This window comes from Alexandromys fortis, unplaced genomic scaffold (assembly GCF_014885135.2).
Source record: "Alexandromys fortis isolate MF-2015 unplaced genomic scaffold, M_Fortis_MF-2015_v1.1 scaffold_14, whole genome shotgun sequence".
NCBI classification, from domain to species: domain Eukaryota; kingdom Metazoa; phylum Chordata; class Mammalia; order Rodentia; family Cricetidae; genus Alexandromys; species Alexandromys fortis.
In genome coordinates this window covers 159478-180537 of record NW_026067910.1, presented here as the reverse complement: position 1 = coordinate 180537, position 21060 = coordinate 159478, and the positions used below count along the sequence as shown (strand labels likewise).

At 43.7% G+C, this 21060-nt stretch overlaps 1 protein-coding gene across 1 annotated transcript in view; it reads left to right on the top strand.

Annotated features, from left to right (window-relative positions):
- The window catches only part of Slc22a16 (solute carrier family 22 member 16), a 40512-nt gene extending 27499 nt beyond the window's left edge, over positions 1-13013 (top strand). The window contains exons 7-8 of the mRNA XM_050137961.1: positions 3257-3347; positions 12716-13013. Of these exons, the coding sequence (XP_049993918.1) occupies positions 3257-3347; positions 12716-13000 (376 nt within the window). The 3' untranslated portion in view covers positions 13001-13013. The remainder of the gene's footprint in view (positions 1-3256; positions 3348-12715) is intronic.
- Positions 13014-21060: the final 8047 nt, after the last annotated feature.

The window sequence follows — 21060 nt, the reverse complement described above, 5'->3', positions numbered from 1 at the left end:
CATAGGGCACCCACATGACTTCCTACAGCCTCTGTGGCTCCTGTAGTCCCATGACTTGTCCCCATCCCCGTGTGTGTGGCTCTCATGTGGCTACCACAGCTTCCCCTGACTATTGCAATCCATGTGCAACCGCTTGCCACATGGCTGCCCTGTCCAATTCTTTTTTAACAAAAGTCTGTTCAGTTTGATTTTAGTTCTGCTTAGAAAGTCTGCAGGTTTTTCTGGCCCTCATCATTATTATACCTTAAAAGTCTCAACTAAACCAATGTTTTAACAGAAGTAAGTCATCTGCTAACTATATATTTTTTTGCAATTTGTAAACTACTTCTAAGATAATTACAGATATAGCCCCATCCAAGAATTTAATAACCTTTTTGTTTCTATTATGGTTGGAATTCTGAGAGGTGTATGACCTGCTTGGGACTTACACATTCTTAGCCATAGCTGTTATCATTTTTATAATTCCTATTGTTTCGTTAAAGAAATGATACAAGTCAAGAATGAGAAACTTTTAGAAATGATACAGACTTTATGGACTAGTAATGAGAAGTTGTATGGATGGAGTCATACCATTGAAAACGATAACCATAATTTGTCAGATAAAATTCAATCCATATCAGTGGATTATAAAACCTTATAGAATGGTACTGAGAGATTATCCAAAAGGAGTCATATTGTTGAAATTGACAATGAAAATCTGTAAAAAAGTTATGACAAGCTAGCAGACAGACCATCCCTTCTGAAAGGCAATCTACATGCAATTCTCTCTAAGGGTGGAAAAATGTCAAAAGTTGGACACTTGTGCAGAATGAGAACCAGAAATTAATTGATTTGATAAAATCATTAGAAGTATCCACAGGTCAAGAGACTCAGACTTTATAAAAGACAGTGATAAAAAGATTTGAATCTATTGAGGAACTTGTCAGAACAGGTAAGCAAAGAGAGGTGGTATAGGCAAAAGGCGGTAGTAAAGATTGAGCATCACTAGTACCTCTCAGAGTCAGATATGACTTACCAAGAGCTTTGGCTACTTATGCTGTTATTACCTCTGAAAAGCCACCAAATACTCAATACCCAAAAGGATATACAGCATGTAAATGGAAACCTATATGTATAATCTAAAAGATGTTAAGCAAGCAGTAGTGTCTTATAGCATACATTCACCATATGTGAGGGAGTTGGTAAAGACATGGGCTTCAAGAAATAAGGTTACTCCATATTATTGGATTCATCTAGTCTCAGCTGTACTAGGCCATAGTCCACAGCTTTAGTGGAAGAGTTTTTGAGAGAAGAGGCTGAGGTTATTGTTCTGTGGTTGTGTACTGCCTGAATGGCCACAGAACAATAATCGGCAAACTCTCAGAGGTACCAATGGCTCTACCTTTAAAATAGGTGACAGAAAAACCTGTATGGGTTAAACAATGGCCTTTAACAATAAAGAAACTGCAGTCTTTTGAATAGCTGGTACAGGAGCAATGAGATTCTCAGCCTATTGAAGAATCAACCAGTCCTTGGAATTCTCCTGTATTTGTTGTTAAAAAGAAATCTGGAAAAAGGAAAACAGATCTAAGAGCTTGTTAATAAGGTGATTCAACCAATTGGTCCTCTACAATCTGGAATTTTTTTTTTTGCCTTCTCTATTGCCTAAAGGATGGCCTCTTATAGCAACTGATTTAAAAGATTGCTTTTTCACTATACCTTTACAAGAAAAGGACAGAGAAAAATTTGCCTTCACAGTGCCTACTTATGAGAATTCTCACCCTGATAAAAGATATCAATGAAAGATTTTCCCACAGAGAATGCTAAATAGCCCCCACCTTACGCCAATATTTTGTGAGTCAGCCATTGGAAATGATTTGTAAGCAATTTCCTGAGTCTATAGTTTACTATTACATGGATGACATTATGCTATCTGATTCAAATGTAGATACTTTAGAAAGAAGTTTGAAGAAGTAATGAAAACTTTGCCTCATTGGGGATTAAAAATTGTTCCTGAAAAAAATACAAAGAGGAGATTCTATCAATGATCTATGTTATAAAATAGGTTTATGGAAAATTAGAACACAAAAAGTGCAAATTAGAAGAGATCTATTGCAGACTCTTAATGACTTCCAAAGTTTGGTAGAAGACATTTCTAATCTGTGGCCCACTTCTAGAATAAAACCTCACCAATAATTCATTTAATCAAAACATTAGATGGTGACAAAGACTTACATAGTCCCAGGGAATTACCAAGCTGAGAAAGAACTGGATTTCATTGAAAAGAAATTATCAGAGGCACACATGAATCATGTGGGTCTGAATCTCAACTGCATCATGGTCACATTTCCCTCCAAACATTCCCCTACAGAAACTTTAATACAAAGGGAAGATATTATCTTAGAATGGATCTTTTTACCACATAAACCAAGTAAAAACTTAAAAATTTATATGGAAAAGGTCTCTGAATTAATTCTAAAAGGAAAATTGAGACTTTGTCAAATATCAGGAATAGACCTAGCAGAAATTATAGTACCTTTTCTACATTTTCCTCTTGAGTTATATCCTGAGTCAAAGGGTAACCTGTACATCAGCCCTTACAACTTCAAATTATAACTGTAGCTCCAGGGGATCAAAAACCTGCCTTCTTCAAAAAAATAAAATCTCAAAGGCTTGTTTGACATTAATAGAGCAGTCTATAGACAAATATTTTGTTATTTCAAGTTACCACACCCTACCCTAAACAAATCTGTCTAGTCCTTGACATAAATCTGGGTCTGTATACCTATGGGCCTCATTTAAACAGCAGATTAAAGATAGTTTATGTCTTTCTTACTTGCGTGCTTGATGGGGAAAGCTTTGTTAACCAATAACCTTTAAGAGGTGGGTCTTAGTTAAGGTGCGGCTTTACTGGGACCCAGGTAAAAAAAGGTGTGCCCCTCCATGTGCACCCTCTCTGCACCTTTTCCTGTGGGACATTGCTGTGCTTGGATTTGTTGTTTCCTGTTTAGTGAGTTTTCCCCTTATAATAAATAAAACATAATTGTTTTATCCTTAGCTAGCCTGGTTATTTCCACACATGCTCATATACACAATTGTTTCACAAATGACGGTAGAAGTCTTAGCTGACTTGGGAAATGTCTGACTTATTTCCGAATTTTATTGTTGTGGGAGAGTGAGAAGGGGGTGGCAGGTGGTGAATCCATCATCCTCGGCACCCCTTTGCTTTGCTTTTCCACTGTTGCTACCAGTGTCTTAATTCTTCTGGTGTTTTCAGGTGTTTGGCTGTGGGGAGCAGCAGCATGGTGTCACGAATGGCAAGCTTCATCATCCCTTTCACCAACCAAGTCTGGATCGTCCTGCCACAGGTCCTTATCACTGTCTAGACACTGGGGATAACCGAGAGGCGGGGCAGCCAATAGACACTAAAAGAGCAGAGACATAGGGCAGCCAACAGACACTGGATAAGAGAGGCAGGGCAGCCAATAGATCCTGGGAAAGCAGAGAGGCGGGATGGGACAACCAATAGACACAGGGATAGCAGAGAGGCAGGGCAGCCAGTAGACTCTGGAATAGCAGAGAGGTGGGACAGCCAATAGACTCTGGGATAGCAGAGAGGCGGGACAGCCAATAGACACAGGGATAGCAGAGAGGCAGGCAGCCAATATACTCTGGGATAGCAGAGAGGCAGGCAGCCAATAGACACAGGGATAGCAGAGAGGCAGGCAGCCAATATACTCTGGGATAGCAGAGAGGCGGGACAGCCAGTAGACATAGGGATAGCAGAGAGACAGGGTAGCCGATTCTGCCATTTCTGATTTTGTTTTTGGAGACCAATATAACCACAGTATAATGGAGTTTTGTTGAAACAGGAGAGCTCACTAGTGGGTAAGCAGGGAAGTGGGAGTGGCTGACTGTCTTCAGTCCCTCTGAGTTATTATTCACCCCACTCTGCTTCTAGCCTGGAGCCACCAGCACTTCGGAGCTCTGCCTTGTGTCAGCTCTCAGGTGTCTGCCCCACTACCTAGCTCAAACCTTGCCTCTGCCCTCCCACAGTGGGCCTCTTGCTCTGGGAAAGTCTTGGAGGCTGCCTGCTCCCTGCGGTGCCTTGAGAGGCTTTTCATGGACGAGGCTACCCTCTTGGATTCTTGTGGCCCTGGCAGTGTGAGCTGTTGACTTGTGTTTGGAGAGGGAGAACAGCTGTGTTCAGAGTCACACAGAGGAACAGAGAGGCTGGGAAGTGGGTGGATCATACCTGGGTGACCCTGGCCCTTCCAATCAGGAGGAATATGAAGCTGGGGAGGACGGAGAGCAGGTACGGTGGTGCTGCTCCCACCTGGGATGGGTGGGACACTGCATCCCAGACTTGGGACTCTCAGCATAATGGTCTCTTTCCCCCAGATGCTCTTTGCAGTTGCCCCTCTAAACTCCTCGGCCTTTTAAAGCACCGCTTCTTTTTCTGCCTGCTCCTTTCTCCAGGATTCCGACGAGCCTCTCCTACACTCTGCTAAGTTCTCTCCTCTCTTCCAAGCTGCAGACACATGTTGTAGCTAGTGTTGTGACTATTCTGTCTGGATATCATTGGAGCTGGTCAGCAATTTAATGTCTATCCTCCTCCTGTTTTACACTTTTAGTCAAGGATAGTGACCTCAAGCACACTTAGACATGGCCTTTTAATTATCCCATTGTGTGTGTATGTGTGGTGTACGTGTGTGCATGCATATGTGTGCAGAGGCCAGAGGTCACCCTCACGTGTTCCTCAGGAACCACTCATCTTTGAGGCTGTTAAGGCCCATTACCCGGGCAATACCAAGTAGTTTAGGCTGGATGGGTAGCAGCTCCCATGGATCTGTCCATCTCTGCCTCCCCAGTGATGGGAAGACAAACATGCCCTAATACCTCTAGCCTTTCTGTGTGGGTTCTCTGGAGCAAATTGAAGTCTGGGTGTGTGTAGAGAACATTTTGTTGACTGTGCTTTCTCTTCAGCTCCATACTAATGTATTTTTGTAAGAAACACTAGCGTGACCTTAGAAGAAAACAGTGTGGAGTCCCACCTGTGTCATCTTGTATGCACAAGTGGAATGTGGATTTTTCTCTGGGAATCAGTGGCCTTTTGGAGTGTCACCCACCTCCCTGGAGCAAATGCTCAGTCCGGTCTGCTTCTGGTACTGGAGCCCAGCCTCTTTGACCAGATGACTGAGGTTGAGAAATAGCTTTGGTCACTGTGACTTGCCTTTCTTCTACTCTGGATACATGGGCAGCGGCTCTTGGTTGAGGACTATATCCTGTACTTAAATATTAAAGGAAAGTGGCAGGTACAGAAAACATGATAAGGGAGATGAGCTACTTCTAAGCTCCAAATTGTGCAGAGTGAAAAGCATTTGCTAGGGTACAAAATAAATCATGAAGCCGATCGGATGAGTTAAGTGGAATTGGTCATCCCTGCCAGTAATTGCCCAGTCTAGTGGTGAAGCGGTGAGAATTACGCAGTACGCCATGTTGGTGAAAATCGATGCCCACAATTACAGTGGTACAAGAAACACTACACTAAGTACCACGCTCTTAGTGATCAAAGTGATCTTGAAGTCATTGATAGCTTGCCAGACAGACTAGAATAAAGTTAGCCATGCAAGTTTCAAGTGCAATAAGACCTGGGAGGACTTGTTTATAGAAAAATGAAGACTATGTCCACCTGGTGTGCAGAGGTGTTCAGGGATATTAAGGCTTGGGGTTTTGTGAAAGCATCTCCTTTAAGCTAGCACCTTGTATCTTAGAGGAAGGGAGGGAGGGAAAGAGGGAGGGGAGGGAGATCAAAATATTCTTTAAAACAAGCAGCCAAACTCACAAAAGAAGACAGACAAATTCATAAAAGCAAACTGCTATAAATTCACACAAAAAACTAAATAATTGTATGGGAGGATATTTGCAAGGGCATTTTAAGGGCTGTAGAATAAAAAGGATCTTTCATTTAACAGATGCTTAGGTGGACTTAGTTTTAAGTGCTTTGCTGATGCTAATTTTTGTGTAAAACGGACATATTGTTTCCTTCCTTTACAAACAAGGAGAAAGACTTGCAGAAAATAATTATTAACCTAGGTCTGTCATCATAAAGGAGCCAGAGTATGGCCCTTGAATAAGATAGCCCTGTGGTAAAGTATGAGTTAAAGATGTGTGACATTTGTTTATGCTGTGGAACATCTGTTGAATGATGCAAAGATGTGTTGCATTCTTTTATGTTTTTAAAGTAATAATAAGTTTTTGTGTGTGTTTATTTGGGAGCTGGGTGGTGGGCCCCCAGAGAGTAAAAGATCAAAAAAAAAAAAACCATCTTTATGGCTCCCATAGGCTCTTATATTTGAATGTTTGGTCATCAGGGAGTGGCACTATAGGAAGCATTAGGGGTGTGGCCTTGTTAGAGAAAGCCTGTCAATGGGGATGGGTTTTGAGGTGCTCAATGTCTCGCTCTTCCTGCTGCTTACATAAAGATCTGGATGTAGAAGTCTCAATTGCTTCTACAGCCCGATGTCTGCCTGTGTGCCACCTGCTCCCCACCATGATGATAATGGACCACGTCTCCAAAACTGTAAGAAGCTTAAATTAAATGCTTTTTCTTATAGGGGTTGCCACTGTGATGGTGTCTCTTCATAGCAATAGAACAGTGACTAAGACAGAAGTGGGTACCAGGGAGTTGGGGTATTGTTGTGACAGGCCTGATTATGATGCTTGCTGGCAGAATGTGGACTTTGGATTAGGAATGCAGTTGGACACTTTAAGTAGGGCTTAATGGGCCACACTAGTAGGATTGTGGAAGACAATGTTGCTGAGAGCAGTGTGTAGTTTTTTTTTTTTTTTTTTTTTTTTTTTTTTTTTGGGGTCCTTTTTCTATTTTCTAATTATTTTTTTGTTGTTTTTTTTTTTTTTTTTATTTTCTTTTTTTTTTTTGTTTTTTTTTTTTTTTTTTTTTTTTAATTTTTCTTTTTTTTTTTTTTCTTTTGGTTTTTTTTTTTTTTTTTTTTTTTAATCTTTTTTTTTTTTTTTTTTTTTTTTCTTTTTTTTTTTTTGGTTGTTTGTCTTTTTTTTTTCTTCTTTTTTTTTTTTTTTTCTTTCTTTTTTTTCTTTTTTTTTTTTCTTTTTTTTTTTTTGTTTTTTTTTTTTTTTTTTTTTCCTTTTTGTTTTTTTTTTTTGTTAATTTATTTTTTTTTTTTTTTTTTAATTAAATTTATTTTAAATTTATTTATTTTACTTTGCATCATTAAATATTCTGCAGCAAAAACAACACATCTTAAAATAGTATTCCACCACAGCAATGCATATTATAATGGCCCAGCTCAAGAGGTTTCAGACTGGAAGAAAATTAGTGAGTGGTTTCTTTTCTTGTGATATTTTGGTGAAGAATGTGGCTGCCTGAGGATAAATGGGAGAGTTTTGGATTCATGGTGTTGGCAAAGGAGATTTCAAGACAGCCTTGTATTGACTGTTTCTCATGGTTGTTAGTGACCATTCTTAAGTAGCTCTATAAAGAAAAGGAGCAAACTGAGCAAGGAAAAATATAAAATGTACAGTTTGAGGAGAAAAGGAGCACCAGGTAATGGAGCTAAGTCCAGTACTCAAAGAGATAAAAAGTTTAAAGAAAAGCCTAATGCTAAATGGAATAAAGGGAGTGGTGACTTCAGAGCAAGACCCCACCCAGCTAAGTTTTCCAACTTGTGAAAAGGAATTTAATGAAAGTTTAAACAGTGAAGGAAATTGTCTAAGATAGAATCTGATGAAAATGTATTTGACTGAGGTGCAGTTGTGAAGGTGAATCCTGGATTGTGTTGGAGATGCCAGAGCCATAGAATACCTTCCAAGGGAAGCTGCTGACAGGGAGTAGAACCAGCCCAAGAGAAAGGCGTATTACAGTGGGCAAAGTTAGAAGGAGGTTCCAAAGAGCTTTTTGACATCAGACATGGAGATACAGAGTGTGCAGTTTGCCCAGCTGGTTTCCAGTCTTGCTCTGGTCCAGTATTTCCTCACTATGCTCCCTCTCCTCCGTTTTGAAATGATAATGTATATCCTGTGCCATTATATGTTAAAAGTATGTGATCTTCTTGGTTTTGATGTGTGTGAGGTTACAGATTACCATGAGTACCAGAAGAAGCTTTGAGTGTTGAGACTGGGATCGACTATGGGAACTTTTACAGTTGGACTGATTGAGTTTTTATATTGTGGCATGGCTACATGTAGAGGCAAGATGTCTTGTGCACACAGATAAGCTCTGGAGAAGCCAGGAAGGTTAAACACACAGCTCCTCTTCAGTGGAGTAGGATGGAGCTGATCTTCCTGGAATGCCAGGAATGCTGTAGTTTTACAACCTGCTGATGAGACAGGCTCTGCCCATATCGTCCAGAATTTATGGTTTAACTTATCCTAGACCCTTTGCCCTAAATCTCGAGCGTTGCTTTTAGACCATAAACCCATTCTTACGAGTGATGTCACCTGTGCTTTACAAAAGCCAAGGTGACGTATAAGTTATCTTTGGGCCAGGCCAGTCCTGACTCCCACAGGCATTCTGTTTACTTCGGTCATTCTCCTTAGACCCTTATCTTGAGCTTATGTGCTTTGCTGAGAATGTCAATGTAAACATTGCTTAAGCGTTGTTCCACTCGTGGGACTAAGTTAATTGTTATCTGAATACTTTTTTCCTCAAAACTGTGGTTGTACATAAATGTGGCTAAACTGATCTGGGCCAGGCTCTAGAGTCCAGATCCAGTGCTGGCTACAATAAAATTGGCCTGAGCTGAGTTTCATTCTTACCTTGCTCTGATCCTTTATCCCTGCCTGCTGTAAAGCCTGCAGGGGAGCTCTCACAGCTACAGGCCTATGGGGGCCATTGTGGTAGGTTGAATAAGAACAAGGGGCCAGAGAGTAGAATGTGGTGGGTTGAATAAGAACAACCTCCAAAGTCTCGTCGTTTGATTGCTTAGTCACCAGGGAGTGGCAGTACTTGAGAAGGATTAAGAGGTGTGTCCTTGTTGGAGTAGTTATGGCCTTGTTGGAAGTGTGTCACCAGAAACTGTAAACAAGCCCCCATTAAATGCTTTCTCTTGTGAGAGTTGCCTTGGTAATGGTGTCTCCTTATGGCAATAGAACACTGACTAAGACATGGAGCTCGGACACCAGCCCACACACTGTGTCTCTGTTACATTAAGTCAACCAAACAAGAGATTGGTGCTAAAGGGAATGTGGCTACAGTCAGTTCCCCCTTCCCTTCCTGCCCTGAGGGCCAGTTCCCTTCTCCTAGACAGTGTCTGGCTGCAGGGACTCATCCATGTTTATGGGAGCCTCTTGCGAATGTGCCTTTGTGGGTGCAATAGATTCTGCCTGCTCTGTGGGATGAGTTTCACAGCATGATTGCTTTCCCCATTCAGTTTGTTCATTGATGTAAAATTGGCTGGGGAGCCAGTGTTTTCACTAAAACACCAGCTGAGAAGCTTTTATTTTCTCCTTCGAAGAGGATCACTTGTTTTGGTGCTTGTGTTATTGGCCATTACTTAATCGAACAAAGGGTGACCAATGAATTCATTTTTCTGTGCTCATAGGTTCACTTGGCAAATTGTTGCTGCTGCTGTTGTTGTTGCTGCTGTTTTTAAGGGAGGAAAGAATTACTTCAGCTCACAGCTTCACAGGGTTCAGTCTGTGGTTTGGTCCTGTGCACGTTGGTGGTATGCGGTGGAGGAGGTACTTCTAGGTGGGCAGGGAGCAGAGAAGGCAGCAATTGGATCTTCAGTGTTGATGCTAAACTAACTACCCTGCTAGGTAAAACAGAGCAAGAATGAAAGAGACAGCCTGTACCCCAAGATTTCCAGTCGGTGGAGACTGCAGAAGAGCTAAGATTGCCTGCCAGAGATATTGCTGGAACACGGGGCTGCTAACCCAAGCTCGGTTCAGAGAGGCTTCCTGCAGAAAGGGACGTTGTCTGGATACAGGGACACACACACACACACACACACACACACACACACACACACACACGCACACCAGGCACAAGGAAGAGAAAAGCAGAGGTTTTGAGGGAAAGGAGCACTGGGCATAGGTACTGTGGCTAATAACTTGTACAGAGCCTGGGCAGATGTCAAATAGTCCAGAAGAGTGTGAAAGCCACATATCCACCTTTTCTGGTGGTCCTCAGTGACCTGGTGTGTGTCTGAGGCCAGGAGAAGTCACTGTAAAAGCTGGAGGGATCCCAGGAGGAGAGCCAGTGTGGAAGAAAGAGCTGTCAATGTGATGTGGGCAGGGCGTCTGTCCGATGGCTAGGATGAGGCCCTGAGGTGGGTACTCCTCCAGTGCGCTCGCTCGGAGATACAGAGCCCAGGAGCAAAGATGTTAAGATGTGATTGGAAGAGGAAGCCAGGAGAGGGCTGAAGGGATCAGTGTGTGGGGGAAGAGCTGCAGAGGCCCAGGACCAGGAGAGCTGAGAAGGGGAACGCAGGAGGACCTGGGGAACGAGTTGGGCAAGGGAAGCCAAACACATGTGCTTCTTGATAGGATGTCACAACAGAAGTGACAGAGCCTTGAGCGTGTTTTATAAGACGGTAACGGCAGCTGTACGTGTGTATTGTTTATGATGAGCTGGGTGTTCAGCCTTACTTACATAAATACCTTAGCAGTCCTTGCGGGCAGGTACTACCCTCTGTGTGTGCTGTCTATGTGTTCCCGGCAGTGCATGCGCAGGGGTTGGATGTGTGAAGACCAGAGGTCGTCACTAAGCGTCTTCCTCAACTGTTCTCCACCCTCTAAAGACGTTGTTTGTGGGCGTACGGTGTGTGCAGACGGGCGCACGCACCACAGCCTGTGTGCAGAGGTCAAAGGGCAGCTCTGTACGGCCAGTTCTCTCCTCCGGCCTTTACGTGGGTTCTGGAAATTGGGTTCAGGTTGTCAGCCTCGTGTGGCAAGCACCTATACCTGCAGAGCCACTTTGCTGGTCCTCGGCGTTGTGCTCTGAGACAGGGTCTCTCTCACTGAACTGGAGCTTACTGACTCGCCTAGGCTGCCAGGCAGTGGTCCAGGGATCCAGCTGTCTTCAGTTCCCCAGGGCTGGAATGATGGGTGCCTGCTACCCTGCCTGGCTTGTTATGTGCGCTGGGAATCTGCCCTCCAGTCCTCATACTCGTGCGACAGGCGCTTTATTGACTGAGCTATTTTATCAGCCCCTGCGAGTGCTGTTGGTAGTCCCATTTTACAGACAAGGAAACCGAGGAGCCGGGATATTAAGTCACTTACACGAGATCCCAGAGGTGCCAAGTGACAGGAACCCAAGCAGAGTGTGTAACAGCCACCAGGACGGAAATGGTCACGTGAAGGTGGGAAGGAGGGAGGACTGCTGGAGGGTGACAAGGTGGCTGAGGGGTAAGTGAGGGACTAGAGTCTGACTAGAATGGAGGGATTTGTCCGACCGGGAGGCTGGAGAGTTAGGAGCCTGCTGGGGTGTTTTTGAAATTTGTGGGGTAGCGTGAGTTTTGGGGGCAGCAGGCGGAGGAAGAATTGGGGACTTGGGGCTTGTCTGCTGTCTGGCCTGCAATTATTGCTACATGGCATGGTGAGGGAGTTTGCCTGGGATTCCAGAATTCTGGAGGTGTAGGCAGGAGTATTGTGGATTTGAGACTAGCCTAGACTGAACAGTGAGATACCATCTCAAAAACATTGAACTTTTCCGGGAAACCGGCTGCACACTTCCTCACAGTGCCATGCACGCGGCGATCCGTTTTCACTCTCTTTGTTTTCTCTCCCCTAATCTCTGGAGGTTCTAACTCATTGTAAGTTTCATTTATGCATTTGTCCCTCTTCCTCATCATTTACTGGTGTGATGGCTAAAAAGACTCTATTTTATGCTCACCATCCAGCTTGGTACCCACTACCTGTTTGTCTCTGACTCCGTCCCTGAAAGACAAATTCCCAGTAACCCTGACTCAGTGACCCGCACCCAGAGATGTTCGGCCGTGACCATCTGCTTGTTATGTTATGGCTGACTGCTTTTTGGCTCTGTAACCTGCTTATGCAGATGTTCGGGTTGCCTGACTACCTAATCTTGGCAGAGTAAAATGGCTTTTGATTTGCTTGAGTGGATACGTAAGGTGTTTTTGTGTTTTTCGCCTTTAAAAACCCTTCCCTCACCCCCCCCCCCTTCTCTTGGCAATCTTGCTTGGCGCAGAGATTGCTAGCAGTAATCAATAAATCCTTTAATTATAATTGGATTAAGTCTGTGGTCTTTTTCCAGGGGTCAGGAACTCCCAAACTCTGGATGATACGGCAGGGCCGATGACCTCGGGGCTCAGCACCTGGTTTCTGCACACTCTGGGGTCTAGAAAGAAATCCAGGGGCTTTTTTTCTCTGCCACAGCTTCTAAGACAGAGCCTACAAGGGAACTAATGCAAGCGGGAGCTGACGCTTCTTGGCCAGAAACCCTCCATGGTTTGTGAATGACTGAGCTGAGATTAAGTCTTGATGATGCTAAAATGAACTCCCACCCAAGCACAAGTAGCTTAAAGACCTCAGCAAGGGCCCAAAGACACTAACTTTTAATGTCAGCCCCAACTCTGTTGCCCCCTGAGAAAAGGGTCCAGTAAGTTCTTATTCTCAGAAGGGTCCATTTCTTTTTTTGTGTGTCACTTACTATCTTTGTTATTTATTTATTTGTTTTTTATTTATTTATTTATTTATTTATTTATTTATTTATTTATTGTAACATTTCTTCTAGGTTTTGTTTGGGATCCTGGCCATACTGAGTGGACTGTTGTCGCTGAAGCTCCCCGAAACCCTCAACAAACCTTTGGCATCTACCTGGGAGAAGACTGAAGAGAAGGCGCCAGAAAACAAGGACGGCTCAGGCGAAGCCCTGCCCACAGCCGAGAAGGTGGTTTCAGTCGAAGCCCCTCCCACAGCCGAGAAGGGTGGCTCAGGCGAAGCCCTGCCCACAGCTGAGAACATTGAGATGGAAAACACGGAAGTGATTAACCTGGGGGATTCTGATGGTGATCAATAAGTCTTACATGGCACCCAGCACTTGGGATGTTGACATCGGCGACTTTCTGTTAGAGAGGTGTTGTGTATCTGTATAAAAAATGCTGTGAGAAAGTTTGAAAAAAAAATTGTTTTGTAAAAGCCAGTGAGATATAAACCAGTCTGAAAATTCTAGTTCTTTGATGCCATGGATTGTTGCTTATTTCTTCCTCATTGGCTTTTCTTTGCGTTGGTTTCCCTACCCACTCCTTGCCATCACACAGGTTTGAGAGATCATGGAGTAGGCATCTCCATGGGTACCAGTGCTCCCAAACCCAAGGACTACTTCAAGGACCATCAGCTAGGAAGGGTGTATGTGAGAATTTTTGTTTCTTCTTCTTGCCCCATCCTCACCTCTTCTGTCTTCTTTCTTTTCTTTTTGTTTTTTAAGAACAGAGTATATCACACTGTAACCCAGACTGGTTCCAAGGTCACGATTGCCTCAGCCTCTTGAATTTGAGTATGACATGCTACAACCGGGCTTTATGAGTTTTTTTTTTTAAAAAAAACAAAACCATTTAAATTCTGATGTTCTTTCCTTGTTTGTGAATCTCCCTCACAAAAGCCTTGTTAAAGGATGTTTGCCTTCATAAGAAAACCATAAGAAGCCAGAATTACAAAGGATGACCTGCTTTCCAGCACACTTGAAGGTGCAAGGTTTGGGTCAGTTATATCTGCCAGGGGCCAATATTTTAATTTTCTTCCCAGAGTTACTAAATTCTCTCTGGAGGTTTACTTGACAGTATGGAGAAATGGTGGTGTGCACATATACACATTGTGCAGTTAGCCCAGCATTTGGGGAGATTGGCTTTAGGGTCCATTTGGCTCTGTTGCCAATGTTAACTCGTGTGTCTTCCTGTTCTCTTAAGAGATCATATATGGTGGCTGGAGAGATGACTCAGGAGTTAAAAGTTCTTAGTGCTCTTGCAGAAGACCTGGGTTTGGTTCCCAGCACTCGCAATGTTGCTAACAACCATCTGGAACTCAGGTTCCAGGGGACCCAATATTCTCTTCCCATCTCTGTGTGCACTGCATGCAAGTGGTGTATGGACAGATGTGGAGACCAAACAGTCATACACATGAAATAAAGATCAATAAATCTTAAAAATATTTCTCATTGTAATATAACTTTTAGTTTATTTTTTTTTTATTTTTATTTACTAAAAATGGTCTCTTCAGCCTCACTTTATTCTAAGGTCTGTTACAAATAGCTTAACATCTTGGACATTGCAATTACTAATGATTTTGTAACCTTATCTATTAATGCATTTCAGATTTACCAAGCATTTCTCTTGGGTATGGGTGTTTTCCTGGTTATGATTTCATCATAAGTTTGCTTTGTTTCCTTTGGAAGTTTGCTTTTGAGTATCACTTTGTGTTTGAGAACTGATGAAGGACTATGCCTGCAGAGCTAAGTCTGAGAAGCAACTGTTGCGGGATGTCCTTCCTCCCCTCCAACCAATAGCTGCTGAGATACCAGCCCATTGGGGCGTGGTCTCTCTCTCCCTTTAAAAAAGCTCTCTTCACTTCCTGCTCCGCCAGCCACTAGACTCCCTTCCTGGTTGCACAGAGGGCTGTTGTCTGGGACGGTGATCTATAAGTTTTTTCCTCTTTAAATAAATACCACCCTATTAATCATAATTCCAAACTGGTGTGGCATTGTTCGTGACTTATGCCTTCAAGCAACTATGTGGAATGATAAAGAGTTGCTAAGGGAAAATAAAGGAGCCATTTGACCTGAATTATTTAAACATTTTATATTAATCCAATTCCTGGGATTACTGTTTAGTTCTTCATCTGGACTTTATACTTGTAAAATAAATGGTAAAACAAAACAAAAAGCTGTTTCTCCTCTTGTGAAATAGGCAAAATAAAACTAACGGGACCTGAAGAGAGAAGGCTGTCCCAGGGTTTCCACTGCTATGATAAAAAAATGCCATGGCCTGAAGTAACCTGGGAAGAAAGGGTTTGTTTCAGCTTACAGTTTCAGTTTACAGCTTACAGTGTAAGCTTACAGCTTACACTGAGGGAAGTCAGGACAGACACTCAAGCAAGGCAGGAACTGGAAGGCAGGAGCTGATGCAGGGACCATGGAGGATGGCAGGAACTGATGCAGGGACCATGGAGGATGCTGTTTCCTAAAGGCCTTGTTTTCCCTCAGCCTCTTCTGGAAAGACCTCATCTCCGCCTGTAGTTTCATTCTGGGAACTTTGAACTCCAACACAGGGATTGGGGCATTTATATTTTATTGCCTGATGTCTCAGTGAGCCTGGGCTGCAATGTAAAATGTAAACTGGTCAGTGAGTTATTTATCACTGTTCTGAAAGGTACGAAGCCCAAGATGAAGATGCTGACAGAGCCTGCATTATGAAGTCTCCTTCCGTATCCTACAGATGAATGACATTTCACTGCGTACTCACTGGAGAATGTGAGAGCCACCACTATCTCTTCTTACAAAGTGCCCATACTCATGACCTCATGAACCCCAGTAACCTCCCATGTTCCCAGTCATGTTGGGAGTTAGGACTTTGGCAATGCATTATGAGGGGCACAGATATTCAGGCCAGGGCATCATCTGTTCTCTGTACAAACCAATGTCTAGTCCTGATGGAGGAAGGACATTGGTTAATTATAATAAAGAAACTGCCTTGGCCCATTTTATTGGTTAGAACATAGGTGGGTGGAGTAAACAGAAGAGAATACTGGGAGAAAGAAGCTGAATCAGAGAGTCGCCATGATTCTTCCACGCCAGACAGATGCAGGTTAAGATCCTCCCTGGTAAGCCACCTCATGGGCTACACAGAATATTAGAAATGGGTTAGATTAATATGTAAGAGCTAGCCAATAAGAAACTGGAACTAGCTGGGCCAGGCAGTGTTTAAAAGAATACAGTTTCCATGTAATTATTTCGGGCATAAGCTAGCCATGCGGGCGGCCGGGTGCCGGGGACGCAGCCCACCGCTCCTAATAATGCAACATAGTCCAGATGATGCAAAGCAACCTGGAAACCATTCAAGATCTTTCAAGCAGAGAAGGGTTGAATGCACGAACCAGTTCCAAAGTGTAGAGAGGACTGACAGAATACACTGGAGTAGAAAAAGTTGCCTGGAGACCAAGAAAGCTGCTCACATCTGGGCTGGAGCCTGCTAGCCTGTTCTGCTTTTACTGCCAATGCTGGAAACACACTTCTGTTGCTGACCTGAAACCCAGGGGCCCACACTGCCCTGCTGCTAATAAAGCTGCAATCATGTTTTCAGCTTGAATTAAGTTGAAGTTTTCAGATTCATTTAGGGAAAACGGAATCTTTGTTCTGCCTTTAATTCTTCTATTAACGATGTTGTGTTCTCTGAGTCTTAGGGTTGCATTACTGTGATGAAATATCATGACTAAAGACACGAAGGGGAGGAAAGGGTTTATTTGGCTTATGTTTCTGTATCACTGATCACTGTTGTTCATCAAAGGAAGTCAGGACAGAGCAAGAACCTGGAGGTAGAAGCTGATACAGAGGCTATGGAGGTGCTGCTTACTGGCTTGCTTCCCATGACTTGCTCGGGCTGCTTCCTTGCTTCCTCCCTCCCTCTTTCCCTCCCTCCTTCCTTCCTTCCTTCCTTCCTTCCTTCCTTCCTTCCTTCCTTCCTTCCTTCCTTCCTTTCCTTCCTTCTGTCTTTCTGTCTTGTTTTTCGAGACAAGGTTTCTCTGTCAGAAGAAAAGTCCAAAGACAGCTTTGGAGCCTGTCCTGTAACTTGCTCTGTAGATCAGACTGGCCTCAAACTCACAGAGATCCACCTGCCTCTGCCTCCCGAGTGCTGGGATTAAAGGCATGTGCCACCACTACCTGCTCAGGAGGGTTTCTTACAGAACCTAGGACCACTTGCCCTGATGGTCCTAGATGAGAAATAGATGGCACCACCCCCAGTGAGCTGGGCCTGCCCTCATCAATCACCGTGTTAATCACTGATTAATAAAATGCCCTACAGTTTGACCCTACAGAGGTATTTTCTCAATTGCGGTTCCCTCCTTTCAGATGACTCTAGCTTGGGTCACAGTGTTGGCATGGGTTATCTTTTAATACCTCTTATGAAATACAATTTCATTCCAAAAGGTCTTGCTCATTTTTTGATTATATATGTGAAATTCATATATGTATATATATATTATTGTGTGAGAATGTCATACATACATAGGCTATATTTTGATCAGATCCACCCAGGCCCCCCAACTCTTCCCCTATGCCCTGCCCAGTTTCCCTTCTCGACTTCACTTCTTTTATTAGGCCCACTGAGTTCACACAGTGCTCCAGGTCTGTCGCTATGTGCATGCATACAGGGCCACCTACATTCCTGAGGAAAATGTGCTCCCCCTCCCACTGCAGTTCTCAATGCCAACAGCTCCTCGGCAAGCGGCGGAGCTCCAAAAGCTCCTCTCCCATCCATGCTGGGAGTTTTGGGACCCTGGATCTTGCTCAGATCTGTGTATGCAGTTACAGACATTTGAGATGGTGTCTGCACAGGCGCTGTGGCCATGGCCAGAAAACACTGCTTATCAGTGGGTACCCACTACCTCTGGCTCTTACGATCTTTCTTCACTCTCCAGATGAGCCCTAAGCCTTGTGTGTGTGTGTGTGTGTGTGTGTGTGTGTAGGGGCGGGGAATGTGATATACATGTCCCAGTTAGGGCTGAGCACTCTCTAGTCCCCTTTTCTCTGCATGTTCAGCAGTTGTGAATATTTTTATTAATTGCCATACACTGCGAAGAGAAGTATCACTGGTAAGGGCTGAGGGATGTACTGTCTATGGCTATAAAGAGCACAGGGAACAGTCTAACACCGTTTCCATTAGTAGACTAACAGTAGGAGGGTGCCTCCTAGGGTCGAGGATGGACACAGCCATGGGTTCTTGGCCCAGTTAACAGTGGCAGGCATGAGTTCTTGTGTAGTGGCATATCCTTCCAGGCCAGTGTCATTGTAGCTTGCAGGGTTCACAGCTGGGTAAGACTATTGGTTATTTTTCTCCCCCAGTGGTGAGCACAGCCCCCTCCAGCAGCAAGGAAGCTAGGCAGTGGGGATGAAACTTCCAAGTTGGTACCAGCTTAATTTCTCCATTTCCTATGACTCAGTTATGTGTGTCTTTAGCAATAGAGCCTTACCATAAAGTTCTGAAGGGCACAGAAGAGCAATGGCCACAGCCTGGAATGTTTGAAGTGATCTATGGGGCCCTATTGATCAACAGTTTAAAAAGATGCAAGTCCCTACAGCAAGCGGATAAGAGGGCTCTTGCCCCTTGGCTGGGCAAGACAGTGCAACTGGCCCTGGTGGTGTGAGTGTGAGCTGGACCGAGGGCCTGAGCAAAGAACTGGCCCGGCAACTTGTGACAGATTCCTGCAGGCTGTGATGGATGGACTGGTCGAGGCAGTACTGGAGAGCATGCCCGGTGTGTGTGTGTGTGTGTGTGTGTGTGTGTGTGTGTGTGTAAACCTGTAGGGGGTAAGGGTAGGGACTGTAGACAATAGGGAAAAGCTGGCATCCAGGCCCAGGACCCGGGCTGTGGATGGCCCACCCCAACATCCATCGATGCAGACAGATGATACATCTGTGTGAGCCATTGGAGCAGGAGAGCGGTGGGAACCTTTAGATTCAGGACTGCTGAATCTCCATGACACGGGAGGTCCATGGGGCCAGGAAGCCAGGGCTGTGGGGTCTCCATGACACGGGAGGTCCAGGGGCCCAGGGCTGTGGGGTCTCCATGACACGGGAGGTCCAGGGGCCAGGGCTGTGGAGTCTCTATGACACGGGAGGTCGAGGGAGCTGGATAGCCAGAGCTGTGGTGTCTCCATGACACGGGAGGTCCAGGGGCCCAGGGAGTCAAGCGAGAGCTCATTGCTGCTGGTGTGGTGGAGGAGAGAGGCCTCGAGGCAGACCGATGATGCATGGCAGTCGGCTCTTGCAGGTCAAGATGGAAGGACTAAAGAAGGAAGTCACACCGCAGCTTCCACGGCGAAATTCTTTTTTCCTTTCTTCTTTTGCTTTGTTGGTCTGGTAACCCATAACTGGGACCGGGGTTTTTGTTTACCAGCCTATGGCATCTGAGAGGGGCGTTACCCACCCGTTAGCGTGAAACACAGCTGCTTCACTGTGTTAGTGAATTGATTTATGTATTTCATGAAGCGTCTACAGTAGTCAGTACGGCTTTTCCCAAGTCTCTAGTGTGAGTTCCTCTTGAGACTCCTCTGTATGTCCTCCCGTCTGCCTCCTCACTGAACCTCCGTTTCTCCTCTTTCCTTCTTCACATCATCTGTGTTCTGTCCTCCGCCCCTTGAAATATCCCCCCAATGGCTCCTAACTTTCCCAACCTCTAAGACTACATCAGTGTAAATACATCTAAAGATGGAAAGATAGGATGCGCTTCAAGCTGTAGGCACAGATGAGGACTCTGAATCTGACTCCAGTATAGGGCACCTTTAAGTAAATAGGCAGACTGAAGGGTGGGGAAAATGTTTAGCAACCTTATTTCTGATAGTGTTAATGTCTAGAACATGCAAAAAAAAAAAAAACTTTAACACCAAGAAGGCAGCCCAATTTTAAAAATGGGGCACGTAACTAAATAGAGAATCCCAAAAGAAGTACAATCAGCTCAAAACTATTTTTAAAAATATTCAACATTCATAGCCATAAGGGAAGTGAAAAATTAAAACCCCTTTGAGATTTCATCTTACCCTAATCAGAATGACTAAAATAAAAGAAAAAGGAAAACAAAACAACCTTATTCCCCTAAACAAAACAGAACATGAATAGGAAATGTTGGCACAGATATGGGAAAAGGGAGACAATTTTCACCATTGGTGGGAGTGCAAACTGGAGGCTGTTATGGAAATCAGCATGGGGGTTTTCAGAAAGTTAGTATAGATCTAACATAGGGTCCAGCGGTTCCACTCTGGGCAAACCCTCAGAGACATCTATATCTTACTATGGAGGTACTACCCACGGTCACTGTGCCTCCCGTCACCATAGTCAGGGGGTAGCCTGGATGTTCATCCACTGATGCATGGATAATGAAATGTGGCATGTGTGCACATTGGAATTTTAGTCATCTCTCAAAAATTAAAATTTTCAGGTAAAGGATGGAGCTGAAAACAATAATATTTGGTTATATTTATTCTTAGATGTAAATTTTTGTTACAATTAAAATTGTCCAGGTTTCTAATGTTGGCTTTTCTAACTGCACATGACTGACAGAAAATTATTTAATTTTTATTTATTTATTTATTTTGTTTCTTAAGGCAGAGTTTAATGTAGTCCAGGCTGGCTTCAAACTCACTTAAGTAGCTGAGGGTAACCTTGAACTCATGATCCTGCCTCCATCTCCCACATACTAGATTACAGGTACGTACAACCATGCTTGGAGGGAATGAGATCAACTTTTATATGTTAACCTTGTACTTAACAGCCTTGCTAAGTATTTTTAATTAATAAGGATGATAACTTTATTTAATAGTTAATTAATAGGAGAGAATTTAGGTCTTTCATTACAGAAGTTCACAAATATTCATCAGTCATTAAGTCTTCGTTCTTTTACTTTGCTGCATAGGCATTTCTTCCTCCCTCCCTCCCTTCCTCCCTTCTTTCCTTTTTCTCTCCACCTCTCTCTCTTCTTTTCTTTTTTGTGAGTTTTTAAAGATAGGTCTTCTTCTTCTTCTTCTTCTTCTTCTTCTTCTTCTTCTTCTTCTTCTTCTTCTTCTTTCTTCTTCTTCTTCTTCTTCTTCTTCTTCTTCTTCTGTCCTGGAACTCACTCTGTAGACCAGGATGACCTTGAACTCTGAGACTCATGTGATTCTGCCTGCCAAGTGCTGGAATTAAAGGCATGTGCCACCATGCAAGGCTTGGGGATTTCTTAAATTTTGATTTAATACTTGGAAAATAAAAATATACTGCCTCTGTAATACTTGGTAGCTAATCATAGCACATCAGCTCCATCCGCTATTGTAAGTATTCCAGGAAGCAAATACTTTAACTCTTTGACTTCTGCCGTGCACCTGTGAAATGTTCGC